The 18,925-nt window shown below is 55.2% G+C and overlaps 1 protein-coding gene across 1 annotated transcript; it reads left to right on the forward strand.

The window, feature by feature from the left end:
* Window positions 1-434: 434 nt before the first annotated feature.
* VSX2 (visual system homeobox 2) lies at window positions 435-18,243 on the forward strand. Its single transcript, XM_007184447.2, has 5 exons — window positions 435-804; window positions 2,107-2,191; window positions 6,386-6,509; window positions 16,907-17,087; window positions 17,918-18,243. Exons 1-5 carry the CDS (start codon window positions 435-437, stop codon window positions 18,241-18,243), a joined length of 1,086 nt encoding a protein of 361 aa, XP_007184509.2.
* The last annotated feature ends 682 nt before the right edge of the window (window positions 18,244-18,925 follow it).

An 18,925-nucleotide genomic window follows, 5' to 3' on the forward strand; every position in this document is an offset into this window, starting at 1 on the left:
CCCTCAACCCATCCTTCCACCCCACCCCAGGGACTGTCCAAGCCGGCTCTGCCCAGAATCCCTAGCCACCCAGCCTCCTGGAATGGCCCTGAACCTTGTTGTCTCATCTCAGCCTCTGGGGGCCCTGCCCATGGGCGTCCTGCAGAGCCCACCTGGTGCCTGGCCCCCAGCGCCCTGGCCCCTCAGTGCTGCCTGCGGCGGGAGCTGCCAGCTTTTTGGAATTCCTAATCGCTCCTGGCCCCGGTGATTGGCTGCTCAGCTCTGACCCCACTTGGGCTGCCGCCTGGTTGGATAAAAGGGGAATCTCCTTGGGGCTCCAGAGCATTAGACATCGGAGAGGGCACCTGGGACCAACTTCGTGAAGCGGGGAGCCCGGCGGGGGGGTGGGGGGAGCAAAAGACCTGCGGCCTCAGCCCCTTTCAAAGAGCAGAGAGATGACGGGGAAAGCCGGGGAAGCGCTGAGCAAGCCCAAAGCCGAGACAGTGGCCAAGAGTACCTCGGGGGGCGCCCCGGGCAGGTGCACCGGGTTTGGCATCCAGGAGATCCTGGGCTTGAACAAGGAGCCCCCCAGCTCCCACCCGCGGGCTGCCCTCGACGGTCTGGCCCCCGGGCACTTGCTGGCTGCGCGCTCCGTGCTCAGTCCCGCAGGAGTGGGCGGCATGGGGCTACTGGGGCCCGGGGGGCTCCCCGGTTTCTATGCACAGCCCACCTTCCTGGAAGTGCTGTCCGACCCGCAGAGTGTCCACTTGCAGCCGCTGGGCAGAGCGTCGGGGCCGCTGGACACCAGCCAGACGGCCAGCTCGGGTAGGTGAGGGCGAGGCTGTGTGGCTTCCTGACTGGGGTGAGAGCCGGGAACCCCACGCCGTCGACTCTCGCTTGTACCGCAAGGCCTCCTCCGGGCGCAAAAGTTCGTGCCAGGCCGAGAGGTCGCAGCGCGGGCCTGGAGCCGGCGCGCCCGGGGCGGGTGTTTCGGAGGATGCTCCCGGCTGCGGCCGTGTTTTGGCCTCCGTGTTTCCGGCGGCCGAGCTGTGCTCCGGTCCCCGCGTCGGGCCCGGCTCTGCCGCGGCGCTTGATTGGGGCCCCACTGGAAACAAGGCTTAGGGTGTCGGAGCGCGTGGGGCAGTCGGGGGTCCCCTTCCATTGCTCCACTTCGGCCCCGGCCTCTCGGAGGACCCGCGCTTCTAGAGCCCGATTCCGTTCCGGGCGTTGGCGGCCCGGGAAGCGGGTGCCAGCTTCGGGCCCCGGCCCTGGTGTCCAAAGTTGTCTTTTCATTCCTCCTTTCCTCCGTTCCAAGCCTCCCGCATTGGTCAGCTGGGTTTTAATTTTCTCCTCACGAGCTTAGACAACCCGGCCACCGCGGCGGCCCAAGGGGTCGCAATCCGAGATGCCACCTAAGCGGCACAATATCTCGAATCCCGGCGCCTCGCGGGCTCGGGACCCCTGGACGACCCTGCCGCGCCCTCGGCGGGCAGTTTTCCCGGCCGCACGTCTCCGCCAGCTCGGCCCTCCGGCTCTGGTTCGCGCTCTGCGATTTCCCCGATTTTTCGCTCTCGTTTAATTAATTTATTTTTATTTGGAGGGGCAACGAAAAGTGGTGCGTCGCAGTCTCTCCAGTCCTAAGGGGGGGCGCATGGTGCGGGCACTGGAAAGGGGGTTGTGCCCGGGAGCCCCCAGCCCTTCCCGGAGTCCAGCTCTCCGCGCCCAGGCTCCGCTCCTGGGGGCCACCTTCTGAACCCCGGCGCCACGGCTGCTAGCGCAGGGCAGGGCGCCGAGCCCGGGGCACCGCCGGGGGGCCCTGCGACCCGCGGAGGCTGTCGCGCTCCCCTGCTGTCCCTGCCCAGGCGTGTCTGGGCCTTTGCTTCTCAGAACGAAACAGAACGGAATGTGTTCACGACCTCCGGATTGCGGCGCCGGCGTGGGTAGAAACAGCCGCGGCTTAGGGATGGGGTAGACCTCGCGGAGGGCTCTCCGGGGAGACGGAGCAGGCCCGGCTGCTCCCGGAGGCCGCCGGGGGTGGGGCCCCCGCGGGTTTCGGGAGCCTGACGCGCCCGGGTGCTGCGGAGCGCGTCCCCCATTCTGCCGCACGTGCCTCCGCCCGCTTTTCAGATTCTGAAGATGTTTCCTCCAGCGACCGAAAAATGTCCAAATCGGCTTTAAACCAGACCAAGAAACGGAAGAAGCGGCGACACAGGTAAGGCCCCTGCAGCGTTTTCTGTCACCTTCCTGCTCACCTATCCCCTGCCGTCGTCCCCTGTTCGGGGGTAGGGTCGCTCGGACCCTAATTTCGCCGGCTCTAGATCTGAGGTCCGCTGCTGTGCCAGGACGGGGAGACCGGACGTTGTTTGGGGACATCCGCTCGGGGCCCTGCCGTCCGGCCGTGCCGGGTGAGGATCTTGATCGGCCGCCGGGGAAGCGGCGCCGTTTCAGGCTTTCTCCTGCTTCTCTGGGAGAAAGGAAAGCCCCCAACTAGGGCTAAACCCGAGCCAGAGAGGAGCTGACGGCCCCCAGGTGCCAGCCCTGCATCGGCACATTCGGAGAGCCACGCACACCTCCGGGCGGGCAGATCGGCTCTCCCCTCCCGCCGGAGCCGGTTCCTCTGCCCTCTGCCCCGGCCCCTATTCCTCTCCCGCAGTCCCTGTCAGCGCCGCCAACCCCCTATCTTTCTGCGCCCACCGTTCGCAAAATCTCGAGCGTGACATCCGCATGGATGGCAAATTTTCCTTTGGCTTCTGCTCCTCTGTGATCCGTAAGCCTCAGTTTCCTTGTCTGTAAAATGCGGAGGGAGGAGTGCGTGCCCTGAAGGACCCCGTAAGCCCTCGCTGGAGTGGAGTGGGCTGCCTTGGAGGATACAGACTAAAGAGTGAGGGGTTTTTTTGTTTTTGTTTTTCTTTAAGTGTTTTAAAAATAGACATTACTTGCACAAAGTTAAAATACAGTAGGTGCCGAAAGGTATATCCTGAAAAGTAATTCCCCACCCCAGACCCGCATTCCCTTCCGCAGTTGCACCACCGCTACTAATTCCTTGTGCAAATGTATGAGGAGGTTTTCAACAAATAAAGGAGTGAGAACCAAAAATCGACCTGACTTCCTGCGGGTGCTGCTTGCCCCTGCGCTTACCCCGGCTCTGTTTTTCCCAGATCTCTCTCCGCCCCAGTGCGGAGGGAGCGCCCGCAGGGTTCCCGATTGCTGGGTGGACCTTTCCCCCTGCGGTGCTCTCCACCCCATCCTCTTCTCCCCAATCTGTTCTCAGCCTCTTTGCACCCTTTCTCTGGGTGCTTTTCTGCGTTCCTCTCTTCCTTCACCCCCGGAAATGACCCCCACGTTTTAAAAAGGCTCTTCCTCACCTCTCAGGCCCCAACAGGTTCTGGCTTGAATGGGGGTGAACTTTGACTTGGTTTCTTGGTGACCTCGGTTTGTTCCCTTCAGGCGGCTGCTTGTTTTTGTTTTGTTTGTTTTGTTTAATTGTAAACGAAAACGTTGTTTTTAGTCCTGATCCTGGGTCACTTTTTACATTCATCCGTCCAGCAAATATTCATTAAAACACCTCTGATGCATCCATATCATGCTGGTGGCAGGGTGGGGGTAATCCTGTCAGCCTCTGGAGCCTGGACAGGGACCTCCAGCAGGGACAGGGACCCGGAGGGCAGGTTGGAGTCCGGCTGACCGGCTTCTGTGCTGCTCGCCGAATAGGGGTGGGGGAGGGATTCCCACAGCCAGGAGAGCCCCGGACAAAGCACCCCCAGGAGCAGTGTTTCTGCATGGGGACATCTCCTTGTGCGGCACTTGGAGCTGACTGACCCACGGCCGAAAGTCCATGCTTAAGTTTTCTAACCCTCTATCCTCACCTGATACCCTCTCTACCAGGGAAAATTTGGGTGCTTTGGAGGGTTCCCAGGGAGACAGGACAACAGCCCTAGGTTTCGGGCTATTTCTGGTACATGAAGGGAACAGATTATTGGAGAGAGGAGAATGGCTGGTGCAATTTTTAATTAGTAAAAAATGTGTTTTACTGAGTGTCTCTCACTTGGGGAGTTCAGGTAAGAGACCCTGGAATATGGTGATGAGAGGCGAGCATCTCTTGATCACCCAGAAACACAAGGGGCTTAGCAGGGGTTAGAGAGGGGAGTGGGGATGAAGCAGCAGCCTTGGGAGTCTCTCAGATTTTGCTCTTCCCTTTTCCTGCAAGGCTCAGCTCTGGTAGACTGGTTACAATGGGAAACTGAAGGGTCTGGGGTTCTGCGTAAAGCCAGGAGCAGGGGTTGGGTCACGTTGTACGGGGCGCAGGGAGACTCCCTGGAGGGCACATCAGCATAAACACGTGGATTAGCTCTGAGGCAGGAATGAGGGGAAGTTTGGGGGATTTGAGGCATTGTTTCATTTTGTTGCTTTCTTAATTCCTTTCTTTTTTGTTTTGTTTTTTTTTTTGTCTGTTTTTTTGTTTTGGGTTTTTTGTTGTTTTTGTTTGTTTGTTTGTTTGTTTTTTTAAATTTATTTATTTATTTTGGCTGTGTTGGGTCTTCGTTTCTGTGCGAGGGCTTTCTCTAGTTGTGGCAAGTGGGGGCCACTCTTCATCGCGGTGCGCGGGCCTCTCACTGTCGCGGCCTCTCTTGTTGCAGAGCACAGGCTCCAGACGCGCAGGCTCAGTAATTGTGGCTCATGGGCCCAGCTGCTCCGCGGCACGTGGGATCTTCCCAGACCAGGGCTCGAACCCGTGTCTCCTGCATTGGCAGGCAGATTCTCAACCACTGCACCACCAGGGAAGCCCTGTTTGTTTGTTTTTAATGAGAGCTCTCCCAAGCAGAGGCTGGCACTTGAATGGTTCTGAATGACCTGCCATCACCTTTCCTCTTTGGCTTTGGGCACGCCCCAATAGCTGTGTGCCTCAGTTTTCCTAGTTTTGAAAAAGACTTGCATGTTTTGATTGTTTATTTTGACTGTCTGTTCAGGGACCCTTCAGTTAAGTGGCAGGAGAGGAATAGAAAGCAGCAGATCTTCAAAATTCTGAAGAATTAACTTTCTGTATACATAAGCATTCTGTTCCCCCCAAGAGGATAGGAGAAACAATTTAGAATCAAACCAGTCATTTTCTATAAAGAGCAGAATGTTTCTTTCTCACACATCCCCCGCATCATCCTCCAAGACGTTAAAGCCAACACCAGCACAAGGAGGATACGGGGCTGACATTTGTACTTTTTCCTTGTGTTGGGTGAGGCGAGGGCAGCAGCGAGGGATTTTAAACCACACACCCCCCCATGCTGGTTCCAGGGTCCATATCCCAGAGGCTCAAGCAGGGAATGTAACATTGTACAAGTGGAGTCTGTGAAAAAATCTGGACTATATTGCTCCCCAGCTTGTTGATGAGGGTGCAGGATAAAGGTCACCTAGAACCTGGTGAAATTCAGGTCTGAAAAAAGAATTTGTGTCTGTAAGTGGGTGTGTAGTGTATTTATTCAAGAAAGGGGGATATGAACCCCCTAATATTGGAGGTAAAAAACTGTATGTACTGGAGCATATCCATTTGCTAGGGTGAGAGGATGTGGCTTTTACTGGATTCTTAAAGCAGTTTATGACTCAAAATAGGTCAATGTGAACCGCTCTGTGGGCGCTGGGGGAGTGTGTGGGAAGGCGCTCTCGGGATGACCTGAATGAAACTCCCTTGAATGGGGCTCCCGCTGGGTGAGTGGCTGAGCCTGTGTGTGGGATGGCGGGGAGGTGGCCCTTGCCTTCTGAGCCCGGGAAGGGACAGAGCGCCCCCTTTCCCATCTCCCTGCCCCCAAGACTCCGCGGGTGGCTCTAAGGAGCCTTTAGGTCTGGGCAGGTGAGGAGGGCGGGCGTGCTGAGGTAGGGTGAGGGGCTGGTAGAATCAGTTAGTTCTCTGCTGTACAGACGCTGGGGCTGGGGCGGCTGCTGCATTTGACCTTCTGGTGAATCTTTGAACTCAAAGTACAATTTAAAAGATCAACTCTCCTGTCTGTGAGAGGAGCCCAGGAAGCTGGACCCAATGAGGCTGAGGCGCTTATTTACCTGGTGAGCCCTCCACGCCGTGCCTGGAAGAAGAGGGGCGTTCTGCAGTTTTCTAAAATTTGTGTCTTAACACCCTTTCCCCCCAAGCACTTCCAGGAAGATTCCCAGTATAAAATGTCACTGAGGGCTGAAATAATACTCCTCACCACCAGAAGGGTAGTGTGGGCCCTCAGACTTGAATGAAGAAGAGTTCAGAGGATGGGGGTCGGGGGGCGGGCGGGGAGCGAGGTTGCATCCGATTGTGCTGGCCAAGCCTGGGTTTGGGGTCTGTCCAGGAGCCATGGGGGAGGGCCATTCTGTCCACTCTGGGACAGTTTTTTCCATTTTGGGGATCCTGACTGACTTTTTTTGCTCCCCTCAGGACAATCTTTACCTCCTACCAGCTAGAGGAGCTGGAGAAGGCATTCAATGAGGCCCACTACCCAGACGTCTATGCCCGGGAGATGTTGGCCATGAAAACGGAGCTCCCCGAAGACAGGATACAGGTAACAGCTCTGAGACCCTCTCTCACACTTTCCTTACCCTCAGGGACATTGACTGCCTCAGGCTCCCAGACACCCATCTCCCACCCCTCAGCAGAGTGTGTGCTTGCCTGTAATCATGTCCTCATGCACAACAGTTCATTTAAGCAGGCAGGTGTTTGCTGAATACCTACCACGTGAGATGGGCACTGCTGGGGGAACAAGAGACTTAACAGAGGAGGTGAGGCCTGCTGCTGCACTGTGGGCTTCCTGAGGAGTATGTGAGACAAACCATGTGCCTGGAGGTGGCCCCAGGCCTCTCTGGGTGCCTGGGGGTGGGGGAGCATCTGTCTCCCTTCCTTCCACTGCTTCCCCATGAAGAAGAGGTTGCCCCCTCCCTTCCTATCTACTCCCCACCACCTCCATCTACCTGAGCCTCCTTCCTCCTCACAACCCAACAGCTGGCCTTGCCCAGGGCTCCGGCTCCTTGACTTCTCCCAGATCTGGCCCACGATGTGCTCGTTAAGCCCCTCCCCCTCGCTGGAGAGTTTTGTGGCGGAACCAGCCCTGACCTGGACTGGGCTGTCCTCAGCTCTACTGGGCGCCCAGCCTCCTTTCATCAGTGGCAGGATCCTCCCAAGTCCAGGACGCCCCTAGCTGGGCAGGAGTGGGCTGCTTAATCATTTCTTCGGGAGGAGATGAAGTCTGATGATTCTCCAGACAGGGCCTCCAAGAGCAGGAATAAGTGATGTGGTGGAGGAACACTTCCAGAAGCTTTGGGGTTGCCTTAGTTGGATCAAGACCTTTAATCAAAGCTGCTCCTATCGGGACACCTGAGTGGCCCGGAGTAGTTGACTGCCCAGGCTGGAAAAGGGCGGAGAGGGTCCCGACTTCCTGAAACCCCTTCTGCTCCGAATCTCCTCCTCCTTTGTGTCTCCACATGTGATGTGAGTTGGGGGGGGAGGGTAGGGGACAAGTCCAGAGGAACCAAGTAAGGTGTGTAGGTTCCTTGCACTCCCTCACTGGAGAACCAGAGAATGGGAAACGAGGTGTGAGCTGCTTTTCCAGAAGAGCCTGCCTCTCCGCTGGAAGTCTATGGGGAATTTCAGCCAATGGCTTTAGACAGTGACACTAACAATAAGCTCAATTATTCATAAGCAGATTATCTGTTTGGCGCATTATCCGTGGTGGCCTGGATCCATCATCCCCCCGCCCCCGCAACTGAGTTCCAGTGGGAAAAGGCTGGGTGTTGCTTCTGGATCTTGTGTGTGTGTGTTTGTGTGTGTGTGTGTGTGTGGTCATGACGAGCAGCGGGGGTGGGGTGAGGCTGCCCGATTTCCACGCTGGTTGGTCCCACATTTGCGCTACTGACCAGCAGGAAAGAACAGCTTGTCTCTTGCGGTGGCTTGTCCTGAAATCCCTTTGGCTGTGGTGGTGGTGGTGGGTGGGAGTGTCTGAAAGATCTGGGGAAGCTCGCCCTCGGCTGTCACTGCATTGCTGTAAATGCCCAGCCGTCAGACTGTAGGCTTTTAAAAATTGCCGGGGGCATTGTCTACAGGGTGGTATCTGAAGCCACCAGAACCAGCATGGAGGAGCCAAGAGTGTGGAGTACATTGATTCCCTGGATTGTGAGGACTGGCTGTGGAATTTGTGGTCATGGGAGAACCAAGGCAAGGATCTCTCCTACTCTTCCAGCACCCCAGAAGGTGTTTGTGAGTTGTCAAAATAGCCGTGCCCCCAACTGTTTTACCAAGTGGCCTGGGAAAGGCCTTAACATCTATCGGTGGCAGTCACAGCTCTATCCCACAGAGCAGTTCCCATGTGCCCAGTGTTCTAACCATGGGACACGCACAGGAGAGGCAGGGTGGTGCAGTGGTTAGGGACACCAACTCCGGAGCCAGACTGTCCTGGCCTCACCAGTTACCAGCTGAGTGACTGTGGACAAGTTACTTCACCAGCCCGAGCTTCCCATTGCTCATCTGTAAAATGGGGATGACAGTGGCAGCTGCAGGTGTGATGAGCCATGTGTGTGGTGTGTTCCAGTGGGTCCGGCATGGGCCCAGCTCACTTGGTTTGAGCTCTGATCTCATTAAATCCTGGCGACAGCCTGTGGGGGAGAGAACATTAGCCTCCTTTTATAACTGAGGAAAGTGAGGCCCAGCAACTGCCCAAGGCCAAGCAACTAGTAAGTGGGGGGACACAGGGACCCACCTAAGGTTCCTTTAGGCTGCACCTAAAGCCCACTCATTCACCGCCTGCCTCTTGGGTTCGAAGCCTTTGCTTTGACTTGAAGCTGGAGGAACAGAGATGATTTGATGTCAGGTGGGAGGCCTGTATCAAATCTTCTTTTTAAAAAAAAAACCCCGATATTTATTGAGTACCAGGTACTGTTCTAAAAACCCCCAAAACTCACTCATAAAAAAATTATTTTTTGAATGGGCAAATTCGGGTACATGAGTTCAAAAGGGTGAAACATGAGTCACCCTTGCCACTGTCCACCAGCAGTCCCTCCAGGGGCTACCAGTTTCCTTTGGTTCCTTCCAGAGATAGTTTATGTATATTCTTTTTAAAAAAAAATTTTTTTATTGGAGTATAATTGCTTTACAATGTTGTGTTAGTTTCTGTATTCTATTCCCAAAGAATCCTCAGAACGCCCGATGGACTAGGTACTATTACTATTCCCACTTTACAGGTGGGGAACCTGAGGCCCAGAGTTCAGACCTGAGTCCCTTTAGACTCTAGAACACTTACTTCACTACACTGCCACCCTTCCTCCTCATTTCCTCTCAGCATGTTGGTTCAGTGGAAACTGCATCTAAGGATGGACCCTACCACTCAGAGCCAGTCCCCTCCCCTCCCCCAGCTTTCAGGCCTCTGTCTATGTGTTGAGGCTTAAGGGGAAGGGCAGTCATTAGAGGCTCCAAGTCTGAAGTTAGACATTCTCAGGTGGAATGGAAAGGTTATTGGACTGGATATCCAGTCAGGGACCCAGATCTTAGTTCTGACTCTGACACCCACCAGGCATGGCAGAGGCCAAGCCATCTGTAAAGGGAAGAGGGGGCACCCCACCCAGAGAGCAGCCTCCTCAGAATCGCCTCTCTCACTGGGCCCCTGGGCTGCCATTGGACACACACTTTTGCTGGGCCAACCCAAGTAAGCCCCTGGATGTGTCTGAGACCTACTGTCCAATGTCTAATGAGAGCACAATGTAGATGTGAAAAGTCAGACACACCTACTTCTAATCTTTGTTTCACTGCCAGCAAATCAAACTCTGAGCCTCAGATTACTCATTTGTGAACTAATAATAACAAAAATTATCTAAAATAATTTAACAAAAGTATTGTTATTGGCATTATTAGTACATAGCATTGTCCCAGATATTAAGTGCTTTCCACGCCCTTTTTCATTACATCCTCACAGAAGCTAGATGACTTAGATGCTATTCTTATCCCCATTTTCTGGATGAGGAAACTGAAGGGCTGAGAGGTGAAGTAAGTGATGGACTGGGATTCAAACCCGGTACTCAAGTTCTATCTCGGGAGAGCAAATGAGGGAAAGGGGAGCACCCATCTACAGAAACTGGAATAATTAATGCAAATTGCAGTGATGAGGGACCAGCCGCCTCAGTAGTGGCAATTCCCTCTGCCTTTGTGCTTTGAGGGCAAGCACTTCCTCCCTCTACATCTCTCTGGGTTGGAGTGTAAAAGGATAAGGTGCATTGCTGGGGGAAGAAGGGATTTCCACTCTTCATATCAGACTCAGACACGAAGTCCTTTTTGTGTCTCTGAGAAATGCTAGGGTATGGCATTCTGGAAGCCCCTGCCGGACGTCAGCCCTGGGGAAGAGGAAATGGATTTCCAGATTGACTTTATTTCCTCTGTGTGGTCACTCATTCTCAGAGTTGTAAGATAGGAGAATATTAAGATATTCACTTATGTGTTTACTGTATTTTTTTCTGACAAGAGTTGTATTTATTTAAAATGCCTCCATTGCAGAGATATGGATGCGCAAAGTGAACAGAGACATGTCACCTCCACTCTTAGCAGCCTGGTGTGTTTGGAAGGATGAGATTTGGACTCTCTGACTAGCACTGTTCCATTCTGCCTCTTTTAAAGTGGTCCCCTCCCAAGGGTAGGGAACAAAGTTTTAGGGGATTATATTCCAGAAGTTAGAAGATAGCTGCCTGGATGGGAAAGGGTTTCCGTGTGTCTCAGCCCGGGACGTTTATTAGATCACAGGGCAGCTTTTTAAAATTACCCGTGCCAGCCCCCCACACCTAGCAATGCTAGGTTTGGTTTGATGTGGAGCCTGGACGTTTTTAAAGCTCTCCAGGTGATTGTGTGTAGCCAGTGTAAAAATGCTGGGTCAGAGGCTCAGGAAAAGAGTTTCTGTGTTTTCAGTGGGTTAATATGAGTGGAAGAAAGTGGAGTATTGGGTAACCTGGTGGGATGACCTGTCCAGAGGTTCAGGGAAGGATGCTGCATGGGGCTGCCAGGAAACATGGGCAGAGCTTCCCCCTAGTGGACATCAGAGGCTACAGCAAGGCCAGGCTTCTCTGGGCCTGAAGCTGGGACTGGAAAGGGTGTGCTGAAATATGCTGTCAGAAGTGCTGAGTGGATGTGGAGTGTGAGGTCGTTAAATCACGCCAGCAATGAGCCCAGATTAATCAGCTTCCAGTCAGAGGAGAGGAGAGAAGCTAAGTGAATATGATGGAAAGTGCCACATGGCCAAAAAAGCCGGGCCCAATGGCCTGGGGCAAGATTGGAGGGCAGGGCTTGGGGTAGCCAAGGGGCCAGAAGGTGCAGAGCATCTACCATGCAAGATGTCTCCTTTAGTGGGGTGATCCTGGAGGGACTGCAGAGGGAAGGAGGCCTGGGCACATAGTCCTTTGGGGATACAAGGCTGGGAACTTGTGAATACAAGAGAAGCCCTGGTTACCCACAAAGGGAGAGAGACAGCTGACAATGTTGCCTGCCGGCTCGATGGATGCCCTGCGGCAGAAGAGCATCCATTTGGCAAGAAGCCCTTTCCTGGGTCCAGTCCATCCTTGGAGGCACGAGCTCTTGGGACCCTCTCTGCCAGGTGTGGAGGCACCTGTCAGACCAGCTGTCAACAGCCAGAGGCCTCCTATCTGGGCTCTCTGAGTGCTGCTGGGCACCACCTGTGAAGGGAAGTGTACCAGGAAACCCAGGCTCTTTCCTGAGCTAGAAGATCTTCCCCCTCTCCTTTCCCTGGGACTACCAAGTTGGTGACCCTTGATGTCCCTTGTAGGCCGCTTCTCAGGCACTTGGAGGCCCTGAAGTGGAAGGCAGGGCTCTGGTCCTTGCTGGGGCCTGCACGCAGGCTCTGCTGAAGAGTTCCAGACCCGAATTCCTTGAGAGTGGAGCAGTGTCTTCCAGAAAGTGCGCAGTCAGGAAAGTGAGAGAGAGATTGGAGTACTGTGGGCTTGCCAGAACCAAGAGACCAAGCAGGAAAGGGGGCCTAAATGCTGAAAAAACATGCCAAAGGTGGGAGATGGGAGGACCCGGCTTTATGGGGAAAGTGTCGCCGAGCATTTGCTTGAAAGCAAATCCTCATCTCGTAGCACATTTGTCTCCAGAATTCGCCCAGCATCAGGCCAACGTTTTTCAGTTCTTACAACATGCCAGGCATTTCCCATGCACTATTCTGTTGAATTTTTACAACAAACCTACAAGGAAGTGGTATCATAGGGCAGATGAAGAATCGGAAGCTCAGAAAGGTTAAGAAATGCACCCAAAGTCACAAAGGCAGTTGGAGATAGAGCAGGGATCTCCAACCTAAGTCTTCTAGCTCCTGATCATAGCCAACTGCATGGATGGTCTCTTGCATTTGAGCCTCAAGGGTCTGGGAAACATTAGAAATGCGGGAGAGTTGCAGGGGCATCTGTTTGGCCCCTAGAGGGGAAACTCGAGGCTACCTGTATTAAAATCTTACAGCCTGAAGGTTAGCTCTGTCCCCCCATCACACCTCCTGGAGTTGTTACTGTTGTTATTGTTATTATTTGTCAGTCCAGCCTTGCTGCAGAGCACGTGGAGGGGGCCAGAAGGGCAGGTAATGCCATTGATTAACCTGACCCCTGCATGACTCCCACGGACTTTCTGTGCCTCCACTGAAATAATAATAAGTAGCTTTTATTGAGCACCTTCTGTGTGACAAACACTGATTTTAGGCACTTTCACTTATTTCATTAATTCCTGAAACAACCCAGAAAAGTAGGTATTCTTTTTTTTTTTTTTTTGGTATTCTTATTTTATGCTTGAAGTGACTGAGACTGAGAGAGAGCAAGTAACTTGCCCAGGATCACACAGCAATTTTTGTCACAGTTGGGAATTCCAGTTCAGGACTGGCTGCTTTCAGTGCTTCTTGCAAATGTTTAAGTTCTGCACACGTGCTGGTTGCTTCCAGGAAGGGAAGAGAAAGGCAAATATGAAGACTGGTTAGGGTTAATTCTAATTCCTTGTCCTCTTCCCTCCAAGGCACCAATGCCACAGCTTCCCTGCCAGCTGTCCTACAAAGAAATTGTTTTGGCTGTCCAGGTTTCCTCCATAAACTGGAGCAGCATCTGGTCTTCAAAGAGCCAAGCATTCCAGGAGCCCATAACCAAGGGTCTGGATGACTCCTGGTTTGAGCGACCAGCTGGCACCAACTCCCCTTGGAGCATCTGTGGGCAAAGTCTGATCTGCAGACCAGTTATTCATTTGTCCAAATTAGGAGACTGAGGAAAACAGTTCTGTTTACAGGCCCCGGAGATGATCTGAATCCCAAGTCTGCACCCCCTTCTTCAGTGTTCCAAGAAAGATGCTGTTTCCATCTGAGAGCCCTGCCCCCCTCTCAAGCTCATGGAATCCTGGGGAAGCCAGGGCAATGCACCTTTCCAGGCATCCACACTTGGGGGGGCGGGGGGAGTGGGAGTGGGTAGTGAGCATCTCTGCTTTTGTTTACTCCACAATCCCTTCTCCAGAATACCTGATTCTATTTATTTTTATTTATTTATTTTTTTGCCGTGCCATGCAGTATGTGGGATCTTAGTTCCCCGATCAGGGCTCGAACCCTCGCCCCCTGCATTGGGAGCTCGGAGTCTTAACCACTGGACCGCCAGGGAAGTCCCCAGAATACCTGACTCTAAACCGTACTGAAAACAGACACTTCTTTCATCAGTTTGTCAACAGAACTCATTCTTGGCAAAAACCAGATCTGACCTCATGCTGTTTATTTGTCCCTTATGAATATGTGTATGTTTTGCTGCAGAAATCAAAGCTGGTTTGACTATGGGGTACTGCTGCTGCTACAGGATGTTACATAACATGTAGTATATGCATCACATATTTTTTCTAAAATCCAAAACATTCTGGAGTCTGGTCCCAATGGGTTCCAGTTAAGGGCTTGTGGCCTTGTTTTGTAATGCACCATATTCAAGCAGGAAGGTCATCTGCCCAGGAGGTAGATGGCTTACTTAGATTCATAAAGATAGCCTTCCCAACCCTCTGTGGTCAGACTTGGAATTCCACCTTGGAATTCCATCGCCAAGGGGTTCATTGTTTGCTGTCTTCTCTGTGAGGTGGATGAAACCAGAAGTCACTTACACCTTTCTGTAGCTTAGTCCTTTTAGATTTTTCCTCTGTGCAAAAAAGCTTGAGACGAGTACTTGTAGAGGACGACTAAGTGCTAATGGGAAGGAAGATAGAACAGGACAGAGGTCTCAGACAAACATCAGGCTTTGGGTAGGGCAGAGGGCCTGCGGGACAGGCAGGGCCGCAGGGGAGAGATCTAAACACATCGCAGAGCCAGGCCAGGCCGATGGCCGAGTTAGCCCGAACTCGCATGGCGCACCGCTTTCCACTATTTAGTGCACGGAGCGCAGCCATCTAGTAGCCTTCAAATTACATAAACCCGTTGCTTGGCCCAGGTTCACTGAGTGCGGTCTGGGTCCAGACCAGAGGGAGGCCTTGCATTAGCTCCGCAGCTCTCCAGCAGGGACGGCAGGTGCCAAACCCGGTGGTGGCAACGGTGCGGCTCACCGGAGGCGGCGCCGCCCAGGGAGGGACGAGCGATCGTTTTCTAACAGCGCGAGCGCGTGTCAGTGTGAGGATGGAGAGGCCCGGGGTGTCTGAGGCCGCATCTCTCCCATTTTTAGAGGTTCCTAGTTATTTACCAATGAAGAAATGCCAAAACAGGTTACACACATTTGGGTCAACTTAAAGGTGTGCGAGGACCGTGCGGTCTGGAAGCAGCCCCGCAGAACGTCTGTGACCGCGGGGCTCTGGGAGCCTTGGGGGGTGCGGCCGGGGCGCCCCCTGCTGGATGTGGCCGGCCGCGCTCCACCGCAGACTCCGGGCTGTCGGGAGCTGCCAGGGAGCTCACTCCGCCACCTGGCGGCGGCGGCGGGAACCGCAGGGGCGCGCGGACTCCGAGCCCCCGCCGAGGCCTCCCCGAGCGAGACCGAGGCAGCAAAGGGTTAAGCTGTCAGCGGCGCGATGTTAAACAGGTGTCAAAGGCTCCCCATATATCTGCAGATTGAAATCAAATTCTTTGCCGTATAAAAAGATAAATTACCCAGGCGCTGCCGCGCGTCCCACTCATCACGCCAGCGCCAGACGGCAAGCAATTTTTTTTTTTTTAATGTGCTAACGACCTAATCAAGCAATCAAGTCGGAGAAGATTGCAGAGTGACCGGGGCAGCCATCTGCCGGCGAGCCCCGCATTCATTTCCCGCGCCCCCGCGTGGGGAGGGGGCCGGGGAGGGAGCTGCCGTGGGGGAAGAGGGGAAAAAATCCTAAACAAATTAACACCCAATTTTCCCCGTCTAATTAGTTAAATGAGAAGTGTTTGGGGTCCCCCGGGGAGGGGGAGCGGCTCGCGGCGCGGCTCGCTCTGCCTCCCCAGCATTAATTAGTGCAGGTCAATGCTGCGGCTCCCGAGAGAGCAGCCGCTTTAATTTCCCGTGATATTTCAGTGCTTGAGGCCCATCGATTCAAACAGAAATTAACTTATTTTTCAATCAGCCCAGGGCTGCCCCTGGGGGTGACTCTTCTTTTGCCGCCTCCTGAATAGAGCTGGAGCAATTTTTCATCAAAAGCTGAAACCTCCGCCGCCGGGGGCGGGGAAGGGGGCCCGGAGGGAAGGGCGGGGACCTGGCCGAGGTGAGGGAATGGAAATCACCCAGGAAACTAATAGATTTTCCCCGAACCCGCCTCTGCCCTCCCCCCATCCCCCCACTTCCCGGGGCGCTTGGATGGCTCGCCGCCCCCGGGGTCAGGGCCTGGAGGGGCTGTGAGGGGACCAGAGGGGACTGGCGGGCCTGGGGTCCTTCCAGAGATCCCCGGTCTGCCGCGGGCCTCTCACCTGCTTGAGGGACAGTGCAGCTGTCCCTGGTTCTGGCTCCTGTCAGCTGGCGGAAGCCTCAGGAAAAATGCTTGGAGGGACCAAGAAATTCCCCCCTCCTGCATGCATGAAAGGGACCCTGGGATCTCCTCCAAAAACCAGGCTGGAGTGTTGCTGATACCCCCAGCCCACCCCATGCTCTTTCAGACCCCGCACCAGTCAGCTTTGGGGCCAGAGAAGCATCCCCTAGAGTTTCTCCCACCGCACTCTCCTAGGTCCCTACCTTCACGTGCTCCTCACACCAGAAGAATTTTGTCTTCCTTCCCTGACTGAAGGATGGCTGCCCAGCTCCCCCAAATGTCATTCAGAGTTAGGTGCAAAATTGTGCACAGTGGGTGAATGGAGGACACCATGGTGGGGCAGGACTTGGCCAGGACAGGGCAGAGAAGGGAGGCTGACTCAGGCCTCTTGGGAGTGTCCCCTGCCGTGCTTTGCAGCTGTTCCCAGGCTTCCTGACACCTGGATGAAAAGCCCTGTGCTGCCTGAGTCCACACTGACCTCGCCTGCCGGGACTGCTCTGGCCTCTGCCATTCTGGTGGAGAAAGAGCCCTGAACCAAAGGCACTGGAAAGGACTTTGTCCTCTGCGAGTCAGAAAAGGGATTCTGTTTGTATGCTGGAGGTGTGAACACTTGCAAGAGAGCTATGAGGGTCGGGCTTCTCGGCTGCAAACTGAGGACCACATGGGGAACTGCCCATCTGCTAGACCCTGTCCAGGAGGTGTCCTTACTCCATCACCTTAAACTGCTTTGATTTAAAAAAAAAAAAATTTTTTGCCCATCATATTCTCACAGGACTTGTATCTCATTCTGGACACCCTGAGCCTGGAGGAACCCCAGGGGTACTTCGGGGTAGGTGAGCTTAAATAAGGATGCCCTGCTGGAGAAAGCGAAGTCACAGGGGAATGGGGCCGTTGGCAGTCAAAGAGGCGGGTCCGTTAACTCCAAGCAGACACAGCGGGGTAGTGGCCTGGCCTCTGCCTGGTGGAGGACGCCCCTGACCTGTTCGTCTGCACTTACAGGTCTGGTTCCAGAACCGAAGAGCCAAGTGGAGGAAGCGGGAGAAGTGCTGGGGCCGGAGCAGCGTCATGGCGGAGTACGGGCTCTACGGGGCCATGGTGCGCCACTCCATCCCCCTGCCGGAGTCCATCCTCAAGTCTGCCAAGGATGGCATCATGGACTCCTGCGCCCCGTGGCTGCTGGGTAAGAGCCTGCACTCTCCCTGGGGCCCTGCCCCCGTGGTGAGGGGAGCGGGTTCCCTGGAGGAGGGGATAGAGCCCTGGAGCAGGGACGCCTGGCCACAACAGCCTGGCAGGAGAGAGGCCCTCCAAAGCCGGTCTCCCGGGCTCCCTTGGGGGGCTCAGAGGGCAGGCTGCACCCAGGGCTTGGTGTCTGTCCCTCGCACCCACCTACTGGGTGCCTAGGACTCTCATCCTGGACGGATCCCCCCTATGGGTTCTTTTGTCCTCTGAGCAGGGGGTGGCTATTGCCCCAGGGTTGTATCCTCCTCTTCCCTTGGCTGGAGCTGGGGTTGTGGTGAATGAAACAGCCGCTCCTGGGGGTTGAGGGGACCTCTAGTCCCTTTGGCCACCATTCTGGCTTTGCCCAAAGGACTTCTTCCCCCTAAGTCTCTCCACCTGCCATCCTCCCCCATCTGCCATCTGGACCTGTGTCTGACAGCAGCGCCAGCTTATCTTGGAGTTCTGAGATCTGGAATCCCAAAAGGGAGGGCTCGGGGAGCAAGTGCTGTGCTCGGGAAGGGACAGACAGGACTCCCGGGGGCCACGTGCCCAGGGACTTGGCTGGGAGAAGCCCTCTGCAGGCCTGGTGCTCCGCTGCTGGTCCGCAGCCCCATCCCCAGCCCCCCTCCCGCTGCCCCGGCCCCGACCCCTGGGACTCGCGTGACTGCGGTGTATGAAAGTAAGGCTTTCTGCTCGTCCTTAATTCTGGCCTCTCTCTATCTTTGCCGTTTTCAGTTCAAGATGGCTTTCCCAGGCGCTTTTCTAAACCCGAATACCAACAATTCTTTTTAGGGATGCACAAAAAGTCGCTGGAGGCGGCAGCCGAGTCGGGGAGGAAGCCCGAGGCGGAGCGTCAGGCCCTGCCCAAGCTCGACAAGATGGAGCCGGAGGAGCGGGGTCCCGACCCCCCGGCCGCCATGTCCCAGGAGGAACTGAGGGAGAACAGCATCGCCGCGCTCCGAGCCAGAGCGCAGGAGCACAGCACCAAAGTGCTGGGGACTGTGTCCGGGCCCGACAGCCTGGCCCGGAACGGCGAGGAGCCGGCGCGGGAGGAGGCCACGGACGAAGACAGGCCAGCGGAGAAGCTGAGTCCGCCGCAGCTCGAGGACATGGCTTAGGTCAAGGGCGCGCAGACCCCGGAGCCCCAGGACTCTGCTCTGCTCGGGGCCTGTGGTGCTGGGAGGTGTTCTCAGAGGCAGGGCCCAGGCCTGGTTTCTGCCACCCTCCCCCACCCCACAGGCCCTCTGTGACCCCCAGGGGACTTCAGGCACAACTCAGTCCTGGCTGAGGCTTTGGGCCACGCTGAGACATCCCTACCTAGTCTTGACCTGTCCAGCACCCTCCTCCTCCTCCTAACAGACCTGCCTCAGAAGCCTTCTTGCCGCCCCAGACCACCCCCTCAAGCTGCTTTCAACTCAGTCCTTTGGCGGCTCTCCGTGTCCGAATCCACCCCTTACTCTCTGTTCTCTTACTCAAAAGCGCCCTCCTTCCCAGCGCCTTACCCCCTGTGGATTGTGCTCTGCCCAGACCCAAAGACTGCTGCTGCAAACACACTGCCCGCCACAGCGGCGACAGGGGTGGAGGACCTGCACTCCAGTGCCGGCGTCCTGAGTGCCCCAGCCCCCAGTGAAACTCTGCTCCCCTGCCTGCTCCTTCCTCAGTGTGGATGACGTACTGTCTTGAAGGCCCAGGCACAACCCCTGCCGGCCCCCGGCTCTGGGGCCCAGATTCCAGATTCAACTTGGAAAGTCTCAGCCTGGGCCCCTCGGCCAGCCTCCAAGTCCTGCCCTCCACAGTCAG

This window comes from Balaenoptera acutorostrata, chromosome 3, assembly GCF_949987535.1.
Source record: "Balaenoptera acutorostrata chromosome 3, mBalAcu1.1, whole genome shotgun sequence".
Classification (NCBI taxonomy): Eukaryota; Metazoa; Chordata; class Mammalia; order Artiodactyla; family Balaenopteridae; genus Balaenoptera; species Balaenoptera acutorostrata.